The sequence below is a fragment of the Pinus tabuliformis genome, chromosome 6 (genome assembly GCF_031772625.1).
Source record: "Pinus tabuliformis cultivar Carrire ecotype Pingquan chromosome 6, CPIR1, whole genome shotgun sequence".
Taxonomy (NCBI): Eukaryota; Viridiplantae; Streptophyta; class Pinopsida; order Pinales; family Pinaceae; genus Pinus; species Pinus tabuliformis.
In genome coordinates, this window is record NC_142292.1 from 388,345,285 (window position 1) to 388,364,902 (window position 19,618).

The 19,618-nt window shown below is 39.8% G+C and overlaps 1 protein-coding gene across 6 annotated transcripts in view; it reads left to right on the forward strand.

The window, feature by feature from the left end:
- LOC149258953 (tryptophan--tRNA ligase, chloroplastic/mitochondrial-like) overlaps positions 1 to 18,940 on the forward strand; it is a 429,522-nt gene extending 410,582 nt beyond the window's left edge. For 5 of the 6 annotated variants that reach the window (XM_089416870.1, XM_089416854.1, XM_089416863.1 and 2 more), the window contains 2 exons: positions 17,928 to 18,017; positions 18,395 to 18,940. In XM_089416870.1, coding sequence (XP_089272996.1) covers positions 17,928 to 18,017; positions 18,395 to 18,538 — 234 coding nt within the window. In that variant the 3' untranslated portion in view covers positions 18,539 to 18,940. The remainder of the gene's footprint in view (positions 1 to 17,927; positions 18,018 to 18,394) is intronic. The other variant, XM_089416889.1, reaches the window with a different exon arrangement.
- The last annotated feature ends 678 nt before the right edge of the window (positions 18,941 to 19,618 follow it).

Below are 19,618 nucleotides of genomic sequence, written 5' to 3' on the forward strand. Positions count from 1 at the left end.
CGGAATTGCCGGAACTGCCGGGAACAGCCAGAATTGCCAGAACTGCCCAGAACTGTTGAAACAACCGGAGCATTTATCTCCAAAGGAGAGCAGCATGCAAGGGACAACTAACTAACATTGGAACAGTTGTATGGTACTTAGCAGCAAATACACCAAGCATGCAATGTTACAGCTAGCATGAAAGGGACAACTAGCATGCAACAACGAGCATGCTAAGAACATCAAGCATGGTAGGGACAACAAGCAAGCAAGGTGCAACCAAAACATAGGTCAGGATGGCAACATGGTGCAACAATGGCACATAATGCAGTACAGTGATGGGTATAGTCATGCTTAATGAAGCGTGATGAGATGCAGCATAGTGATGATGGGTGCAGCGCGGTGAAGTGCAGCATGATGACGAAATGCAGCTCAATTATAGGTGGAGTCACCTTGGAGAATCATTTGAAGCAACATGTCTTCAACTGATCTCATGTATCATCTTCTTAGAGATGATCTATGCTCTTATCTAGATAAGTCAAAGTGTTGACTTCTGTTGTAAACGTACTATCTCTCTCTCTACTGAACTATTGAAGAACATATAAGAAAAATTGATCAAGGGTTTGCCCACATTGGGGTTTGTCCCTGGCTAGCGCCACATCTTGTGTCTTCTTGTCTTGGCTTGTCTTCTACGATTTATGTTTATGTTCTATCTGCAATTTACTTTAATGCTTATGTGATTGCTAATCTGGAAAAGATTTGGAGCTAACTGTGAAAATTGAAATAAATTGCTCTAAGCATAGAACATACCTAAAATTAACATATGCGGACCCGCTACACCATTATAATACGTCCTAAAGAAATATCGCATCTGTCGCATATTGCAAGTCTTGAAGAAATGTAACGATGGTAAACTGTGATTGTGATAAGACTTGTGGACTCGACAGACCGTCAATTGCGATGGAGCTATGGACCCGACGGATCTATTGATGACTGTTTAATATTATATTGCGTCCATTTCATCGGCAGTATGAATATCGGCCATGTTACATCGGTGATGTTAAGAGTTGCGATTGCGATTGATGACGTGGATGTGGGACCTCATTGGGTACGGTCTCTCCTATGAAATCCTCCGTAAATAATGAGTCTATTGTATGAATATTAAAAAAAAAGGGCCTCTCTGATATAATTTTAATATGCAACATCTATTGTAATTTGGCCTCTCTTCCAATGAACGTGTCTTTTGAGTATTGGTGAACTCGAAGAGACAGAGGAAGTCGAAGATTGAGAAGCCGAAAGGTCCAGCGAAAAAGGAAGCCAAAAGTCAGGCGTATCAGGCATCTATAACAGAGAACAAGGAAAGTTCACAATGTGTGTACTGGAAGAAACAGAGGAAGTCGAAGGTCTGGCAGACGCGGAAGAAACAGAGGAAGCCGAAGGTCTGGCAGATGCAGAAGGTGTAGTAGAAGCTGAAGGCCGAGCGAAGAAGGAAGCCGAAGGTCCAGCAGGACAAAAGTGGAAGCCGAAGGTCGAGCGAGTGAAGAAGAAAGTTGAAAGGTTCAGCGGAAGAAGAAGGAAGTCGAAGGTCGAGTGAGCGCAGAGGAAGCCGAACGGCCAGCGGAAGACGAAGATCTGTTTGACCTCGAACCAGCCAAGTAAGATTTCATCAGTCATCAGTTGAAGGGAGCAGTAGACAACATCAGCGTTGAAGTACTTGTGAGTTTGTTCCTTGGAAGTAAGATACCGCGACAATCACTCCTAAAGTAGTTACTGCGACAATAAGAACAGAGGCTTGAAAACAGAGAATTGTTTTTGTGCATACATTGAGGCTTAGCGCAGATATCTTGTTGGAAAGCTTCAACAAATCTTGGAAACATTATTGGAGATCATGATGCCTATTTGAAATCATCATGAGGTAACTTTGCAGAGTTGTGAAGACTCCTTCATATGAAGACAGGCTGTCATTGATGTAGCAGTGAAGGTGTAGATAGACAGAATTCAATGAAGAAGATGTTGGGAGCAGAGAATTACTACCAAACATATCTAGACAATATATAGTAGAGGGTTGGAGCCCTTGGGGTTGGTGCCTTAGAATTGGAAGGATTGGTGTCCTTGGAGTTGGTGCTCCTAAATCCAAGGTTGGTGCCTTGACAAGACAGGGTTGGTGCCCTGGAGGTTGGAGCCTCACAAAAAGTCCAAGTTGGTGCTTGGCAACTGGTTGGAGCCCTATATACATTGTACTTGATTTATTGTAAAGATTATATTAATAAAAGCATTTATTCATGTTGTTCATTTTGTGTTCTAAATATAAATGATTTAACTGGTAAAAATAATAATTGAAAAGAAACACTGATTCACCCCCGCTCTTAGTATTTCCAACAGGATCATCTAGAATCACCTTGAAAGTCCACACTCTACTAACCCCACAAGTGAGGAATGGGGCTGGTGTGGTATTTACTCGGTACTATGGTAGTACTTGGATCAGAATTGCTCAAGGAAATGGGAGATAAAGTGGTTTAAATTAAGTAGAATTTGAAGGCGAGATGAGGAATGAAAAAGAATTGTGGATAAAAGTATGATTCAAGGAGAATTAAAAATTGGGGCAAAGTGACACCAGCACCAAGCTAGCAAGATTTCGTGGTCCATTTGAGATGTTTGATAGATAGGACCAGTTGCATACATGCTTATATTGTTTGCTTTCATGAAGGTGGATAATGCATTTCATTTGTCATTCTTGAAAAAACATGTGCATGATCCTAGTCATGTCATTGACTAGACTTTATTTCAAGTGGAGCTCGAAGGAGACTTCCAAGTATAACTAATGTGTACATTGGACATGAAGGTCACAATGCTCTAGGATAGAACCATAGGGCAAGTCCAGTGGACTTGTTACAACCTTGAAGAAGCGACAGGGGAGATGGAAGATGCGATACGGGAGGAATACCCACCTTTGTTTTGAAATTTTAATGTCAAAATTATGGTATATATGTATGGTGATTTGCACCAAGGATGGTGCAAAATTTAGAGGGAGGAGAATGTGACACCCCATTTTTGACCCTAGATTAGCAATGCATATTTGCATATATGATGAATGGTTGAGGGCCAAGTAATGCAATATGTAAATATTGTACATAAATAATAAAATTACATTATTGGTTGCAGATGGAGAAGGACAAAACATGTGGAGCTATGATTCCACGAGAAAGGAATGAAAGGGGGCTCAGGGGCTCATGGGGGATAAAGTAGATAATAATATTTTATTACTTAGCCCAAACCTTTTATCTTATACTATTCTAAGTCCTTTATCTCATATATTCTCCTTTATTAAGTTGGAGTAAGTTGCCAAGTGAAGTACATAGGCTTCTTTGGAAGCCACATGGTTAATTGATATTGTGCAAATATAACCCATGATTCATGTTGGGTGTCCATTATTCTTCTGGGGAAATTGTTGGGAGAGCCTTTGTTGCCATGATTGCAACAAAATGGTACAAATGGCTATGATGAGAATTATTTGGAAATTGTGCCTGTTGACCACTTCGTGTCAAATACCCTATATCAGTGACACATTTTTGCGAAGGAATTCCATCATGTTCTAGTAGTTAGAAATCCAAAATTCATCATCATCATTCATCAAGGTTGTAACTCCAAATTCTGTAGCCCGATGGACCATTGTAAAAATGATTCTAGTATGTCTATAAAGTCATGTAAAACACCTAGGTAAGCATAAGAATTTTTTCTAACGAGTTTTATCCTAAGGAATTTTGTAACCTCATTAATTATTTTGTACACGAAATAATTAATAGAGTTTTTCTCCCACATATACTCCAAAGCCAGGGTGGGGCTCAGTGGTGATGTCTTAAGTGAGTGTATCGAGTCTATGTATATTCATCATACTAGATCATGTCTTGAGTCTCACAGAATTTCGTTGAGGCTAAGTCTCTATTTTTAATTATTAAATTTCTAGTTGGTCATGGAATTTAATAATTTGGATGTAAATTGTAAAATCAAAAGTTTGTAAACATTGAAAGGGGTAGAGACTAGAGTACTCATAGTTAGAACCTCTACACCTCAACTTAGTGTCTAGACACCTTTTGAGGGTTGAAAATATGTCTTTCCCCTCAAATTATTTTTATTTTGAGTTTTCTAGCAAAAAAGGGCAAAAACTTAGATAAAAGATTAAAATTGAGAGAACATAAAATTCTCTCCAAGTGGAAAAACAAATTTTTGGAGAAGGTGGTCATTCCCAAGGAAGAATTAAATTGACAAACCCAATTCCAAGGCAAGAAAAACCATAAGAAATTCTTTGGGGCCATAAAAGAATTATTTTTTCTTGGTCCAGTTAGTTGAAGAAAATTTGTGGGGTCCAAAAGAGGTCCAATTTTTGAGGCAATTCATCAAGGGAAAAATACAATTTTTAACCAAAAATGAGCTTATGCACCAAGGTGATTAAGTCAAAAATGATTTTTTGAGGAAAAAAGATCAAAATAATATTTTTTGGACCAGGAAAAAAGGGAATTATTATGGAATTCGAATTTCTTCATCAAGATCAAGGGATAAGATTTAATTTTGGCATGGATCAAGCAACAACTAGTCGTTATCATCCAGGATCAAGTCAAAATTGTGCAACTTCTTGGACCTAGCCATTTTCCACTTGGAGGGGGATCTAGATCTCTCTATTTTTCTATAAATTGAGCCCGAGGCTCCTCATTGTAACTTCTTTGATCTTTGGATCACTGTACTCTGGCTATCAGCTCTTGAAGCTCTCTATTTTGGTAATAAAGCAAAAAGTATTTGGGGTTACTACTGTGGTGTTTTTCTTCCATGGACATGGTAATATTGTTTCACTGAGCTTTTAATTTCTACTTGTGCTTATATTTGTTATGTTTATATGCTTTTATAGAATCATCAATGTATAGCTATCTTGCACTGTTGATTGGATCTGAAAAATGCTTTAGGATTTGATGTAGCTAGTTGTTTTCGGTTAAACTACTAGGACTTCCTTCCATTGTATTTTTCTTATCTCATGTGGATCTAACGAAAGTCTTTTAAATTGTAATATTCCTTTTTCTGGTGTTCCTTATGACATGGTTAGGATGGGCTTTAAGAGTTGGGGGCAGACAGGTCACAGGTGCAGTTTGGTGTCATCAGCGGGTCCAAGGGCTTTTGGAGGGGTTTTGAGGAGTTTCTATGAGGTCCGATGGCATTCACTTGGTATATTCCATCATCCGCACAATTTGCCTTTCGTTTTGGTGCATTCCAACAACTTTCAAAAAACAGAGTTATTATTGGGCCTAACTCAATTAATTACGCTTAAGGTGGCTGGGAAGAATACTTGACAGAACACCTTAGTGTAATAGCTCATTGGAACCGGAACGAGAAGATCTACAGGATGGGATGGTTAGATGTGAGTTTCAGTGACCTAAGGAGACATGGTGGCCAATTTACCCTTTTCCCACATTAAAAAGAATATTTTAATTGAAATAAAAGAGGGAAAAGTGCTCCATGATTAAAATAATAATAAAATAGGAGGTTCTAGAGGGGTCCATCAAATCTATAAAAGAGGAGGAGACCATTGGAGGACATCTTGGATTTGTATTTTCTTCTTGTGGAGAGGTTTGAGAACTCGGTTCTCTACTTCAACAGTAGCCCCAGGACGGAAACCCTCGGGTGATTTAGAGAGATTGGGCGAGCACCCATCTCCCCTTGGTGAATTCATCCAAAATTCACATGAGAGCTTAACAATGGTAGTTCAGTTCAATTTTGGTGGAGGGCTAGGGCAGCATTGGAGCAGATTCTTGAGGCCAGTTCTATCTGAGCTGTAGCAGTTGTTTTGACATGTAAAACCTCAGTTTATATATTATAAATAAAGTTGAGATTTCCTTCCGCTCATTATCATTATTTGCATCTTCTATGTTGTTAAATTTACATTTCAATCCTCTGTTTATGAATGGAAATTTTATCTGAAGTATTTTTGAGTTAGAGTTTCAAGAAAACCCCAAATTTTTCCATTTGGGACATTACAGTGGTATCAAAGTTGTGCATCCTACGAGCCTAAGGGTTATTGCAGATAAATTTCAAAAAAAGTTCGCGATCAAATTACTGAAGATATTTTCCTGAAAGTTGTGTGAAATCATCACTTAAGTATTCAACAATTTCTATTTGAAATTATTGAATTATTTGACCAAAGAATTGTTGAAGCAGAGCGACTCATATTTCATATGAAATTTGTGTTTTACAGAGGGCCAATTATTATAGAAGCCGTCCAAATTAAAAAGTTCGTGAATAGTTTTCATTATCAAATTATTGAAAAAGTGTTAAAATTGGAAACTAGGGCCAAACTCCATGTGGGTCATCTTATTTATGGCAGCTGATATTTTTCTTGGATCCCTCTCATCGAGAGGTGTAGGATTGATCTAAAGATCATCCGATTCCGATAAGTATTTATGAAGATATGAATTTATTTTGATTATGGACAAATTGTCAAGTCGGCCAACAACTTATGTAGGCTCAGAAGCCCAACAATCATGTCTATTCAACCTCTACGTTTTAGTATAAATAGAAGAGGACTTGAAGTCATTTGTTGCACACACTCTTCATGTGATCTCCTCCTCTCCACGTCTTTGGGTTTTGGTGAAGGAGAGACACTAAGAGTATACGCTGGACTAAGTAGGATGATGCCCTAGCCACAGTAAAGATATGCCCTAGCCACAGGCTTATGAGGAGGAACACCTACGCTGGCATGGAAATAAAGCCCTAACATTTAAGCCTCCTAAACGCAGTCATGGAACAAGGGTTCTAATATTGTCATGCCCTAAACGCAGAGAGACCTAAGCTCTGTCCTAAAGGAATCATGGCTGCAGCCTAATGTTGTCATGGTGATGACCCTATGGAGATGACCTTAATGCAGTCTCCTAGCCGCAACACTTAAGGTTGCCCTAGGCCGCAATCCATGAAGGTATATATATACTCAATAAGAAGGGATCTAGCCCTAGCTGTTGTCCGAAAGAACACTAGCCACAGTCAAAGGAGGAGGTCCCAGCTACAACTATACACAGCTGAAGGAGATGCCCTCATACGTGCACTAGCCGCAAGTCAGGAAGGTACCTTAAACTGCTATCAAAGAAGATCCTCTAAACACTGTTAAAGGAGACCTTATTCCGCTATCTTGAAAGGCTCCTATCCACAGTGCTAAGAGCCCTATTCTGCTGTCGAAGAGTAGTCACCTAATTCGTTGTCTATAAAGATATCAAGCTGCAGCAAGGAGGCCCAAAGAGGCCCTAATCTCAGACGTGAAGATGACCTCATACGCTGTCACATCTAGCCATAGCTATAGCTATCTCACTGCTGGTCAAAAGCATGGATGAGATACGTTTAGGAGCAGCTGTCATCAGATTAGAAGTCAGAGGGCTAAGCTGCTACCTTGGGTCTAGTTTGGGTCTGTTTGAAGGAATTTGGAACTATAGCCTAGCTGCTTTGCTAGGCTGCAAGCCATAGCAAGCAGCTAAGGCTGATATGCAGCAAAGTGGATGATGTATTAAGAGCATCATAAGTATTACAGCATGAAGTAGTATAGCCACAAGGTATTGTAGCATGAAGTAGTATAGCCACAAGGTATTGCAGCATGATGAATGATATATTGCAGTATGCCTTGAGTGTATGAATGGATGTATCATAGTGATAGGTGCAACTGATGATGAAATGCAGCATAGTAGGCATTGAGTGCAGATCAGCAATGAGTACAACATTAGATGCAGATCCGTGATAAGAGCATCTCAATGAGTGGAGCAGCAAAGTGACAAGAGCATCTACATGAAGTGCAGCATGGTGCAGCACAGCGAGGTGAAGCATGTAGACAAGATGCAACACTATAGGTGAAGGAGTCACCTTGGAGAATCAGTTGAAGCAATATGTCTTCAACTGATCTCATGTAGATATAAAAAGTCAAAGTGTTGACTTCTGTTGTAAATGTACTATCTCTCTCTCTTTCTCTGCTGAACTATTGAAGAACATAAAAGAAGAATTGATCAAGGGTTTCCCCACATTGGGGTTTGTCCTTGGCTAGCGCCACATCTTGTGTCCTCTTGTCTTAGTTTGTCTTCTACGATTTATGTTTATGTTCTATCTGCAGTTTACTTTAATGCTGATGTGATTGCTAATCTGGAAAAGATATGGAGCTAACTGTGAAAATTGAAATAAATTGCTCTAAGCATAGAACATACCTAAAATTAACATGGTATCAGAGTTGAGGTGAAGACAATGTCCAAGCAAGAGTGAAAGAGCAATCACCGAAGACAGTTGGGAAAGGAAAAAAGGATCAGTGGATTCCTCATCCCTCTTCAAATTCACCAAGGGTGAAGTCGAAGCAGAGAATATTATCAGAATGGCGCAGCAGAATATGGCCTACCTAAAGATCACTTCATTGGAAGACCAGATCTCAGGGTGGAAGGAAAGGCAGATAACTAGTTCGGCCATTATGCGAAGGAGTGTCCGAATGGCAGGGACACATCACTTGATGATGATAACAATCATTCCAGGGACATCTTCAATGATCAAAGGAATGACAGGTAATGCGAGTCATCAAGGAAATGGTCGACTCTTCATAGAAAACAAGGAACCCCAGGTATGAAGAATAAAATGTTGTTTCTGATAAGATAAAGAAGTGTTATCTTGTATTGGCCCTCTCCTTCAGATTCTTTGGGAATCTGGCTTATTGATTGTAGTGCTTCAAGGCACTTCATCGGATAGATGGGTGCACTCTCTAATTTGGTAGAGATGGAAACAATCGTGGGATTATACTTGGAGCCGATGCCACCTATCCCGGAAAGGGTGTAGGGAATGTTATCCTTCAATTGAATGAGGGTAACTTGATTCATTTACAGAATCTCTTTTATGTACCTGATCGCAAGAAGAACCTGGTGTCCATTTCAGCAATGGAAGTCGAAGGTTACGGGGTGGCACTCATCGATGGAAAGGTATGTGTTTGAAAATAGAATTTTCAAAGATGTTTTTGAGCTCAGGTTGTATCAAGTTGCAGGAAGTCCACTAGGGACCATGTCCATTGACACATAGCATCAGAGGTCTGTGAGTCAGATGGTGACAGGGATGCTTAAATTCAAAGAGAGCATGGAGGTACATGTCTGAGATGTACTGTAGGAAAATCTTATAATGGGACCATTCCCCTCATGCAGCAGGTCCATAGGTTTGGAACAACCCAAGGAGTTTGAGATTCATAATCAGGAATCTCATGTATACAGGTGGAATAAAGCCCTCTATGGCTTGAAGCAAAACACCCCAGGCGTAGTATGAGAGGATTGATAGCTATCTGATGAAGCTGAGATTCACTAGGAGTAAAACCGATTCAAACCATTACCTGAAGGTTGTGGATGATAGACCTCTCATACCAGCACCTTATGAGGACGACCTATTTTTGACAGGTGCAGACCCTCTCATTTGCAGAAGTAAGAGGGAGTTGGATTCCGAATGTGGAATGATAAACTGCAAGCCTGTGACTACCTCGAGGATATTAACTTTCAGAAGTTATATGGTAGTGATGTCGGACCAGATTTGGGAAATGCCTCTGAGTTTCATAAACTCATTCGCGTTGATGTTCTTGGTGAACTTCCGTCCGGACATATGTTTTGCAGTTAGCATGGTGAGCTCATATTTGGTTGAGCCTCACTGGATTGGTGCCAAGAATCTTCTGAGATATCTTCAGGGCACAATCTCTCGTGGATTGAGATACATTGCTGGAAAGATGAAACTGCATGATTATTCGAATGCTGACTGGGCAGGCAGTGTGGAGGATCACTAGAGCACTTCTCAGTGTTGGTTCTCTTTGGATTCTGCTTCGATATCATGGATGAGCAGGAAGCAGAAGTCGGTTGCTATAAGCACCGCCGAGACTGAATACATAGCTACGATTATGATCTCGTGTGAAGCTGCATGGTTGCAGAAGCTCTTAAGTGAGCTGTTTGTACACATGATGAATACCACTGTGATTCTCTGTGACAACCAGAGGGGGGATTCGATTATTGAGGAATCCTGTATTCGATGATTGCTCCAGCAGATAGACATCAGATACTGCCTTATCTAGGATATGGTAAGTCGATGAGCAAGGAGGCTCCATCGTATTGAGACTGATGTACAGGTCGCAGACATTTTGACAAAGCCCCTGGGAAAGGTCAAATTCCTGACTTTCTGAGAACGACTTGGTGTCGTTCAGAAACCCTCTTATAAGGGTCAAGTATGATGTATTGAGCTCTGGGAGCTCCAGGGGGGCACTGGGTACTTACTGGAGCAACATACGACCACAGGGCGACTCACCCTCCCCTGGTGGTGCACTATGTACAGGATGACAGGTTCAACCTTCCCCTGTGATACCCCATGGCGACTATGGAACAGGATGATTAGTTCTCCTGTGGGCCAGGATGATTCGTTCTCCATGGCGACTGTGGAACAGGATGATTTGTTCTCCTGTAGGCTAGGATGATTAGTTATCCGTGGCATCCACTGGACAGGATGATTCGTTCTTCTGTGGACAGGATGATTAGTTCTCCTGTCGAGGCATCCTACCCATGCAGTCTGGGACTCATGGGAAGTACCTCTCATTTGATCAATGAGCAGGGAAATGAGGATAGGGACCATAGTAGCTCTATCGATGGACGCATCGTTGTATCTACCGTACTCCATATGCTAGGATGACCTCCATTGATCTGGGATCAATGATACTGGTCTAGGACCAGTGAGAGTGGTACACACTCTGAGACTGACTTCAGGTCAGTAGAGGACTGGTCTGGGATCAGTGAAAGTGGTACACACTCTAAGACTGACTTCGGGTCAGTGGAGGATGGTATGATACATCCTCGATCACTTCTTCTTCTTCATAGTTCAAGCAGAGCAGAACAAAGCAGAGCAGAGCTCAGCAGATCAGTGCAGGGCACTGATGGCAGAGATAGTATAGTCAGACATATGGATCAACGGATGGAGTTCTCCCTAGTTGAGAGGGAGTGTTAAAATTGGCAACTAGGGCCAAACTCCATGTGGGTCATCTTATTTATGGCAGCTGATATTTTTCTTGGATCCCTCTCATCGAGAGGTGTAGGATTGATCTAAAGATCATTCGATTTTGATAAGTATTTATGAAGATATGAATTTATTTTGATTATGGACAAATTGTCAAGTCGGCCAGCAACTTATGTAGGCTCAAAAGCCCAACAGTCATGTCTATTCAACCTCTACGTTTTAGTATAAATAGAAGAGGACTTGAAGTCATTTGTTGCACACACTCTTCATGTGATCTCCTCCTCTCCATGTCTTTGGGTTTTGGTGAAAGAGAGACACTAAGAGTATACGTTGGACTAAGTAGGATGATGCCCTAGCCACAGTAAAGATATGCCCTAGGTGCAGGCTTATGAGGAACACCTACACTGGCATGGAAATAAAGCCCTAACATTTAAGCCTCCTAAATGCAGTCATGGAACAAGGGTTCTAATATTGTCATGCCCTAAACGCAGAGAGATCTAAGCTCTGTCCTAAAGGAATCATGGCTGCAGCCTAACGTTGTCATGGTGATGACCCTATGGAGATGACCTTAATGCAGTCTCCTATCCGTAGCACTTAAGGTTGCCCTAGGCCGCAATCCATGAAGGTATATATATACGCAGCAAGAAGGGATTCATATCTAGCCCTAGCTGCTGTCCGAAAGAACACTAGCCGCAGTCAAAGGAGGAGGTCCCAGCTGTAGCTATACACAGCTGAAGGAGATGCCCTCATACGTGCACTAGCCGCAGGTCAGGAAGGTACCTTAAACTGCTGTCAAAGAAGATCCTCTAAATGCTGTTAAAGGAGACCTTATTCTGCTGTCTTGAAAGGCTCCTATCCACAACCCTAAGAGCCCTATTCTGCTGTCTAAGAGTAGTCACCTAATTCGTTGTCTATAGAGATATCAAGCCGCAGCAAGGAGGCCCAAAGAGGCCCTAATCTCAGACGTGAAGATGACCTCATACGCTGTCACATCTAGCCATAGCTACAGCTATCTCACTGCTGGTCAAAAGCATGGATGAGATACGTTTAGGAGCAGCTGTCATCAGATTAGAAGTCAGAGGGCTAAGCTGCTACCTTGGGTCTAGTTTGGGTCTGCTTGAAGGAATCTGGAACTATAGCCTAGCTGCTTTGCTAGGCTGCAAGCCATAGCAAGTAGCTAAGGCTGATATGCAGCAAAGTGGATGATGTATTAAGAGCATCATAAGTATTACAACATGAAGTAGTACAGCCACAAGGTATTGCAACATGAAGTAGTATAGCCACAAGGTATTGCAGCATGATGATAATGATATATTGCAGTATGCCTTGAGTGTATGAATGGATGTATCACAGTGATAGGTGCAACTGATGATGAAATGCAGCATAGCAGGCATTGAGTGCAGATCAACAATGAGTACAACATTAGATGCAGATCCGTGATAAGAGCAGCAAAGTGACAAGAGCATCTACATGAAGTGTAGCATGGTGCAGCACAGCGAGGTGAAGCATGTAGACAAGATGCAACACTATAGGTGGAGTCACCTTGGAGAATCAGTTGAAGCAATATGTCTTCAACTGATCTCATGTAGATATAAAAAGTCTAAGTATTGACTTCTGTTGTAAATGTACTATCTCTCTCTCTCTCTGCTGAACTATTGAAGAACATAAAAGAAGAATTGATCAAGGGTTTCCCCACATTGGGGTTTGTCCCTGGCTAGCGCCACATCGCGATTTATGTTTATGTTCTATCTGCAGTTTACTTTAATGCTGATGTGATTGCTAATCTGGAAAAGATATGGAACTAACTGTGAAAATTGAAATAAATTGCTCTAAGCATAGAACATACCTAAAATTAACAAAAAGGCCGAGAGTCAAAATCATATTAGAAAGGGCCCAATCACCTTATTGAGGCAAATGATTGTTTATTGAAGGCACAAAGTTTTAGCATGGGTCGTGGCATCCGTGAGTATTGGTCCACTTAAAAGTTGATATGGCCGAGAAATTATTTTAAAAGTTGGGGGCGGTAAGTTTTACGAGGGCCAACTTTGGGTAAAGGGAAATTATTCCCAAGACAGTTGAATTGTTTGGCAGGGTTTGAAGCATATTTTCCTGAAGTGTGGCCAGAGCCAATTATTCTGCTAATTTGTGTCGGAGACATTTTTTTTATGTGAAACCAAGGTCTGTCATCATTTGGGTCGAGTTCCACCATAAAGATGGCACGATTTCTCCTCTTTGGTGGAAGTTCATCGTCATCATCAACATTGGCTGCTGATGCATGATGCTTTCCCTTCCTTTTCTTCTGAGGACACTGGGATGCATAGTGTCCAAAATCATGTCAATTGAAGCACTTGATCTTTGACATATCCTTCTTTTGATCCTGAGGTGGAGCGGGTTTTCTACTCAAGTTCTTATCGAACTTTCCAAAGTTTCTTTTTCTTCCTTTTCCTTTCTTTGCAAGAGCTTGAGTTTTTTCTTGTGGATTCTGCAAGCTATTTTTGGACAATAATCTAGCCTCCTCTTGGACACAATCAATCCATAGCTTATCAAACTTCGACAAAATTTCTCATGCACAAATTCCCTGAACAAATGGATCCCATGAGGAAGCAAATCCATTGAGAGTTACTATAACAAGCTCTGTATAATCAATGTCATCTCCAATGGTTGTAAGTTCATCTCTCAACTGAGAGACTCTCATAAGATAAACAACAAAATCTGATCTAGACACCATAACACTCCAAAGTTGATGTCTCAAGTTTATATTCTTGCTAGTGTTTCTATCTTGTACAATCCCACCAAAGAATCATATACTTCTTTGGTTGTCTTCAAACCAACAACATGAGGTATCAAGTGATCCTTTATTGATTACTTGATTCCTTTGCTTGGCTTCATGCTTTCTCTTAGCCTTGGCTCCATCCTTCTTGTACTTGGCTTTCTCCTCAGCTCCCTCTGGCTTTGAAATGAATTTTTTCACATGATCTAGAAGCTCATTTTCTTCCAAGATAAGAAGTATTTTGGTCTTCTAGGATCTGAAATTGATGGTACCATCCAACCTATCTTAAACTTTGAGAAGAGTTGCCATTTTAACAAGAGATCCAAAAACCAATCAAGCTGTCAAATATTTGGTCTCTAATGCTGACTTCAATGGCTGATCTTTTAGCAAAGCTCTGATACAATGTTGAAGTTTTCTACAAGATATAGATTAGATACAATTTTCTGCCAGATAATTACTTTCTAATGATTTTCACACAATATTCTTATGCCACTGATATCATTGAGCAATTACACTTCAAAAAATATCAACAATAAATGCAGCGGAAACAATAAAGATCATAGAAAGACAACCATGCACAATAAAGAGAATATTTTTACCTTGGGAAACCCAACAACTTTTCTTTAGGAGAAATTATTCTCCAGCGAGATTTACAAATCAGCAATTTGTTTAGAAATTTGTGCCAATATACAAATCCAAATACCAATCAAGCCTAGTCAAAATATCAACAAGTCAATGCTGGTCAAACCATCCAAAATAACATAAGTCAACACTCGTCAACTTGGCCTGGTCAAAAAGCCTATGGTCAACTTCGGCCCTATTGTCAAACTTGGACCTGTAGTCAAAATCCTACAGTCAAATCCACGTTGCGGTCAACCCTTCAGCCTGGTCAATGGCAATTAAATTCACATGTGTGACCTTCAAAACTTGGTCAAAAAATAGATCAGTCAACTTCAGTCAAACTCGGCCTCCTCCTCACACGTGCAACGCCAAGAGAGATAAGATGATGATGAAAGAGAAGATGGATTGCTATTGCTTGGTGGAGAAAATGAAATGTTGCATCATCTATTTTTACTTGTTGAATGGGGCCAAATAATCCAAGGGACACACCCTTTCAATGGCTGGGCCAACTTGACTTCTTGGGCCGACTTGTCACTTCAAAAAATAATTTTTATTTTAATTTTTCTAGGCCAACTTGGAGACCCCTTTTGCCATGCGGGAATACCTCTCGATGCTACAAAAAAACAACATAACCTTGTGGCACTCCCCCACATTTTCAATCTTCTTTCCATCTGCTACCATGACCTTCATATTGGGCATCAAATATATGAAAAGATTCAGTGTTTCTGCCAGGGTCATGTTGACGAAATTATGGGTACTTCCAGAATCTATTAAGACCATTACATTATTCTTTTCAATATTTCCTTTTAATTTTAATGTTTGTGGTTGAGTTATCCCTGTGATAGCTGCTAGTGATAGTTGCGGTGCTTCTTCATTTTCAAAATTTGGGGAAAAGTTATGAGGATTCTCATTTAACTCTTCACTATCTAAATCATTTTTTGCTTTCCATGTATATAGGCTCTTGGTGTTGTTTCTTTTAAGGCATTTGTGTCTGCAGTCCCATTTTCTCCACAGTGTTTACAATTTCCTTCCTTTAGTCTTTGGACATTTAGACTAAGCTTTTAGTCTTCTCTTAAATGAGGTGGAAGGTACTATGAGTTTTTTGTATTTCTAGGTTGTAAGGGCTTTCGTCTTGAGTAAAGTTTATCAAATCTTGGCAATGGTGATAATTCAAATTTTTCTCTGCTACTTTTGCTTTACAAATTACTTCTTCCATAGTTGTAATATCATGAAGCTTAAGTTTATTGTGGAGATACGGTTTAATTCTAGTAATATATGATTGAATAAGGCGTTGTGCTGATAATCCAGGTACTCTTGTAGCGAGTGTTTCCCATTCTTAAGTATACTCATCCACACTTCCTTTTTGTTGTAGTATGGTGAGTTCTGTTAAGAATTTTTCTTCCTTTATACCCTGAAATCATTTAAAGAATTTATTTTTGAATTTATTCCAACTAGTTGCATATGCTGACTTCTTCCACCACATATACCAGTTATATGTGTTGCCTTCAAGCTGCATGGATGCATACTTAATTTTTTCATCGTCGTTGTAAATGTTGTAAATTTCAAAATACTGCGCTTTTTTGAACCATGCCATACTATGCTTCTCATTGCCGTCAAATTTCGACAATTCAAGCCTTTCCCTTCGTTAGTATGCGATAATCGGTTGGTTGGGGTGTGGTGGAAATTGGTTAGGAATCATCATATTATGAGGATTTGCTATGGTATATGAATGCAGAGACTTGGGAGTGTGAGGCAGGCTTGACGGTTTTGACATATTCGAAGAGTCTTATTGTTGGGCAGTTGCATCATTTCTTGATTGCATGAGCTGGCTTAAAGCATTCATCACTTGATTGCGATTATTCATCATTTGTTCGTGGTTCTAATTGACCAAGTCTTGTAAGTTTGATTGCTCCTTTTGAATGGCGTCATAATTTTGGTTGAGTTAATCTTCTGACTCCTTTTGTTTCTTCTGTAGCTCCAGATATCTTTTGTCATTGTGGTTAGATTTCTTTTCAAATTCGTCCAATTTCTTGTTGAATTGGCTGACCTTCATTGTTTGGGTAATTGGTGATGTTTCCCGCTCCAATTTGATTGAGTTTTTTTATAGTCTCTTCTTATCCTTGTCCTCCTCTTTTTCTTTTTAAAATTTTACCCTCCCTTTCTTATTTGACAACGAACGCACGAGGGAGAGGGTGGACACAGGATGTGGCGGAGGATGAACACAGCAGAGTGGACGCGGGGCACGGATTCGATCGACGCATCTGAGTAGGGAAGAGGGGGGGATGGACAGACTGCGAGATGTGGTGGAGGGTGGATGTGGCAGTGGATGTGATTCGATGGACGCGGCTTAGGGAAGAGGGGGGATGAGTAGATCGTGGGATGCGGTGGAGGGTGGACAAGATAGAGTGGACGGAGGGGAAATGGGCGCAGCGCGGGACGGCAGACCGGCGGCTGAAAGGGGATGCGTTTCAATACTGTGGCTGCCGGCGGGAAGAGGACAAATTGACAGGCAACCTGGAGATAGGGTCTTGCAGGACAGCGACACAAGAAGAGGGTGGTGGACGACAGCGGAGGGAGAGGGGCGAGGGGTGGGAACGTATGGCGGTGGTTGTGGCGGATGGCTGCAGAACAAAAGACAAGATGCCAGCTGGCTTTGATACCAATTTTACAGAGATCCCCAAGTATGGGAAGTTCTGAAACAAGTAAATATATATAAAAATCTGAATAAGAATCAGATTATACTGTGTACAAATGCGGGCCCTTGTTTAATATATTAGCTAAGGTGTTTCTTTGTGAATAGTTGTCATGTTTACTCGCGATTCGCAGCATATTAATTTTATTCATAACATATTTTCTCGTGTGAGAGACTCAAGACTGAAAGGAAGTGAAAAGTGTGCAGCTACAGGATTCAAGTGAGCATACGTTTGCAGGTTAAGTGCACAAGAGGAGGGCTGAGATTTCAATGTGGTCAGGCCGAGGGTGTGTCATGTGGAGGAGGAGGCTGAAACTGTTGAGGCCATGCAGGCAGACCGAGAGTTTCGGAAGCTGAGAGAGTTGATATTAGACTCGTGGAGGGGCCAAGTTGCTACAGGGGTGCCAAATTTGTGGAAAACAGCTAGCATGGGTGCAAGCCAAATTTTTGAGGGTGGCCGAGTTCCATTGTTGTATTTTCCGTGTATTCTCTGAAGGTCATTTTCCCTGTTGGAGGAGCCCTAATTTCCCTGAGTAATAGAAAAGTGAAGGAGAATTTGTTGGGCAAATTTGTGCTGTGTTTTTATGACTGATTTTGTATTTAAAATTTCCGCTGCAAATTATTTGAGTTAAATGCCAGTGTATTTTTTATTCAGTAATTTTCATAAAATTTAATTTGTTAGGGTGAATATATTTTTCTAGGTATATAAAATAATTTGCTGAGAATATTAAATCAGATTTGGTATTTAGAAATTAACAACTTTTATTGTTTGCTCACTGCCCTATTACAACTTAAATTTGTTAAAAGAATTACTTGGCTTATTCTATTTCTGTTCTATTTTAGGAGGTTGCGCAAGAATGCAAGGACATGAATTGGGGACAATTCAAGCCTCTGATTGCTGATGCTGTAATTGCACATCTGGAACCTATTCAGGTACTGAAAAGCTTCTTATAATTTTATTTTAAACATCTGAAGACTTTTTTGTCCCATGAGAAATATCTTTATATTCCATATAAGGAATATATATGTTTCGGTCCTCAAGGGACTGCTCAAACCCAACAGCAAGGCTTAAAACTATTACAACAAAGCTCATGATGTCACTTGCATGAATTGAACCTGGGTGAGGAGGGTAACAATCATTCCTCTCAATCATCAAAAATAAACTCAATTGACAAAACACCTGAAAACTTTATTTACAACAGATTTCTCATTTCACATTATATTTAATCACCAAGAAATAAACTCAATTGACAAAACACCTGAAGACTTTATTTACAATAGATTTATCATTTCACATTATATTTAAACAGGCACGATACAAAGAGATTACTGCAGATTCTACCTACTTGGATAGTGTTCTGGCAGAAGGAGCTCTGAAGGCGGCCACTATAGCAGACACCACTTTAAGGAACGTATACGAGGCTATGGGCTTTCTACCTTGCACAAGACGCTAGCATTTCAATTACATGATCTGGGAAGAGTATTTATGTTCGTATAGCAATCAAGAAAGCAATTATTTTTTTAACTATTTATCTGCCAAGATTTTCCCGTCTTATTGTTCTGAAAAAACACTGACAAAAAAATGTTAGAATCCTCCAGTTCCAATACTTTTGTGGAACGAATACAAGAAAAAACATTAGCTCAAACAATATCAGAGATAGATAGCATTAATAAATATCGATTGCATATTTGCAACCCTCTGAAGGTTGCATGAATTTTGTAATGGTAATTGTTATAGCATTTAAAGACAAGCACACCAAACAATTCAAATAGTATTATGGTGTAAGCAAATTTATCTTGAGCAGTTCTGATTCATGTGCAAACTGTATTAATAATCATAATGTTTTTGTCACTGATATTTGTTCAAAAAATACCTCAGAGATGAGCAATTTTGAGCATGAGGATGTATTAGCCATTTTTTATAGATCTATGGTTATTTAGATCCTACATGTCTTAAGCAACAATCGATAGTGTAAGAAGTCGTATGTTAGATCAATGTTTGAGCTTAGACTTGACCCGACCACAATTAGGTTTGACTCTCAGAATACAAAGAAAAATAATGTTTTTTAGATACAAAATATCCAACAATTAAGAAATTGTATTGACAGATCCCCTTCTATCTACCAATTTGATAAAATGTGAAAAAACTGTAAGGTTGAAAGAATATTTAAAATTATATTGTAGCTATTACCTGATTTTTAAGCAAATATCAATAGAGCAGGGTAAGTTGCATGCTAGATTAATGCTTGAACTTAGACTTGACTATCAGAATACACAGAAAAATGATGGACGATTCAAGGTTTTTCTGAGATACAAAAATTCCAACGATTGCAACTTTTTATTCGCAGATTCCCTTGTATCATACCAATCTTAGAAAATGTGAGAAACGTAGTGTAACGTTGAAAGAATATATAGAATTATATTGTACCTATTACCTGATTCTAACTCTGCAGAATGGTGATGAATTTGTAACCATTTTCTGGTTGTAGTTTGAAGGAATAATGATGTACTTGTGGCCTTATTTAATTCTTATT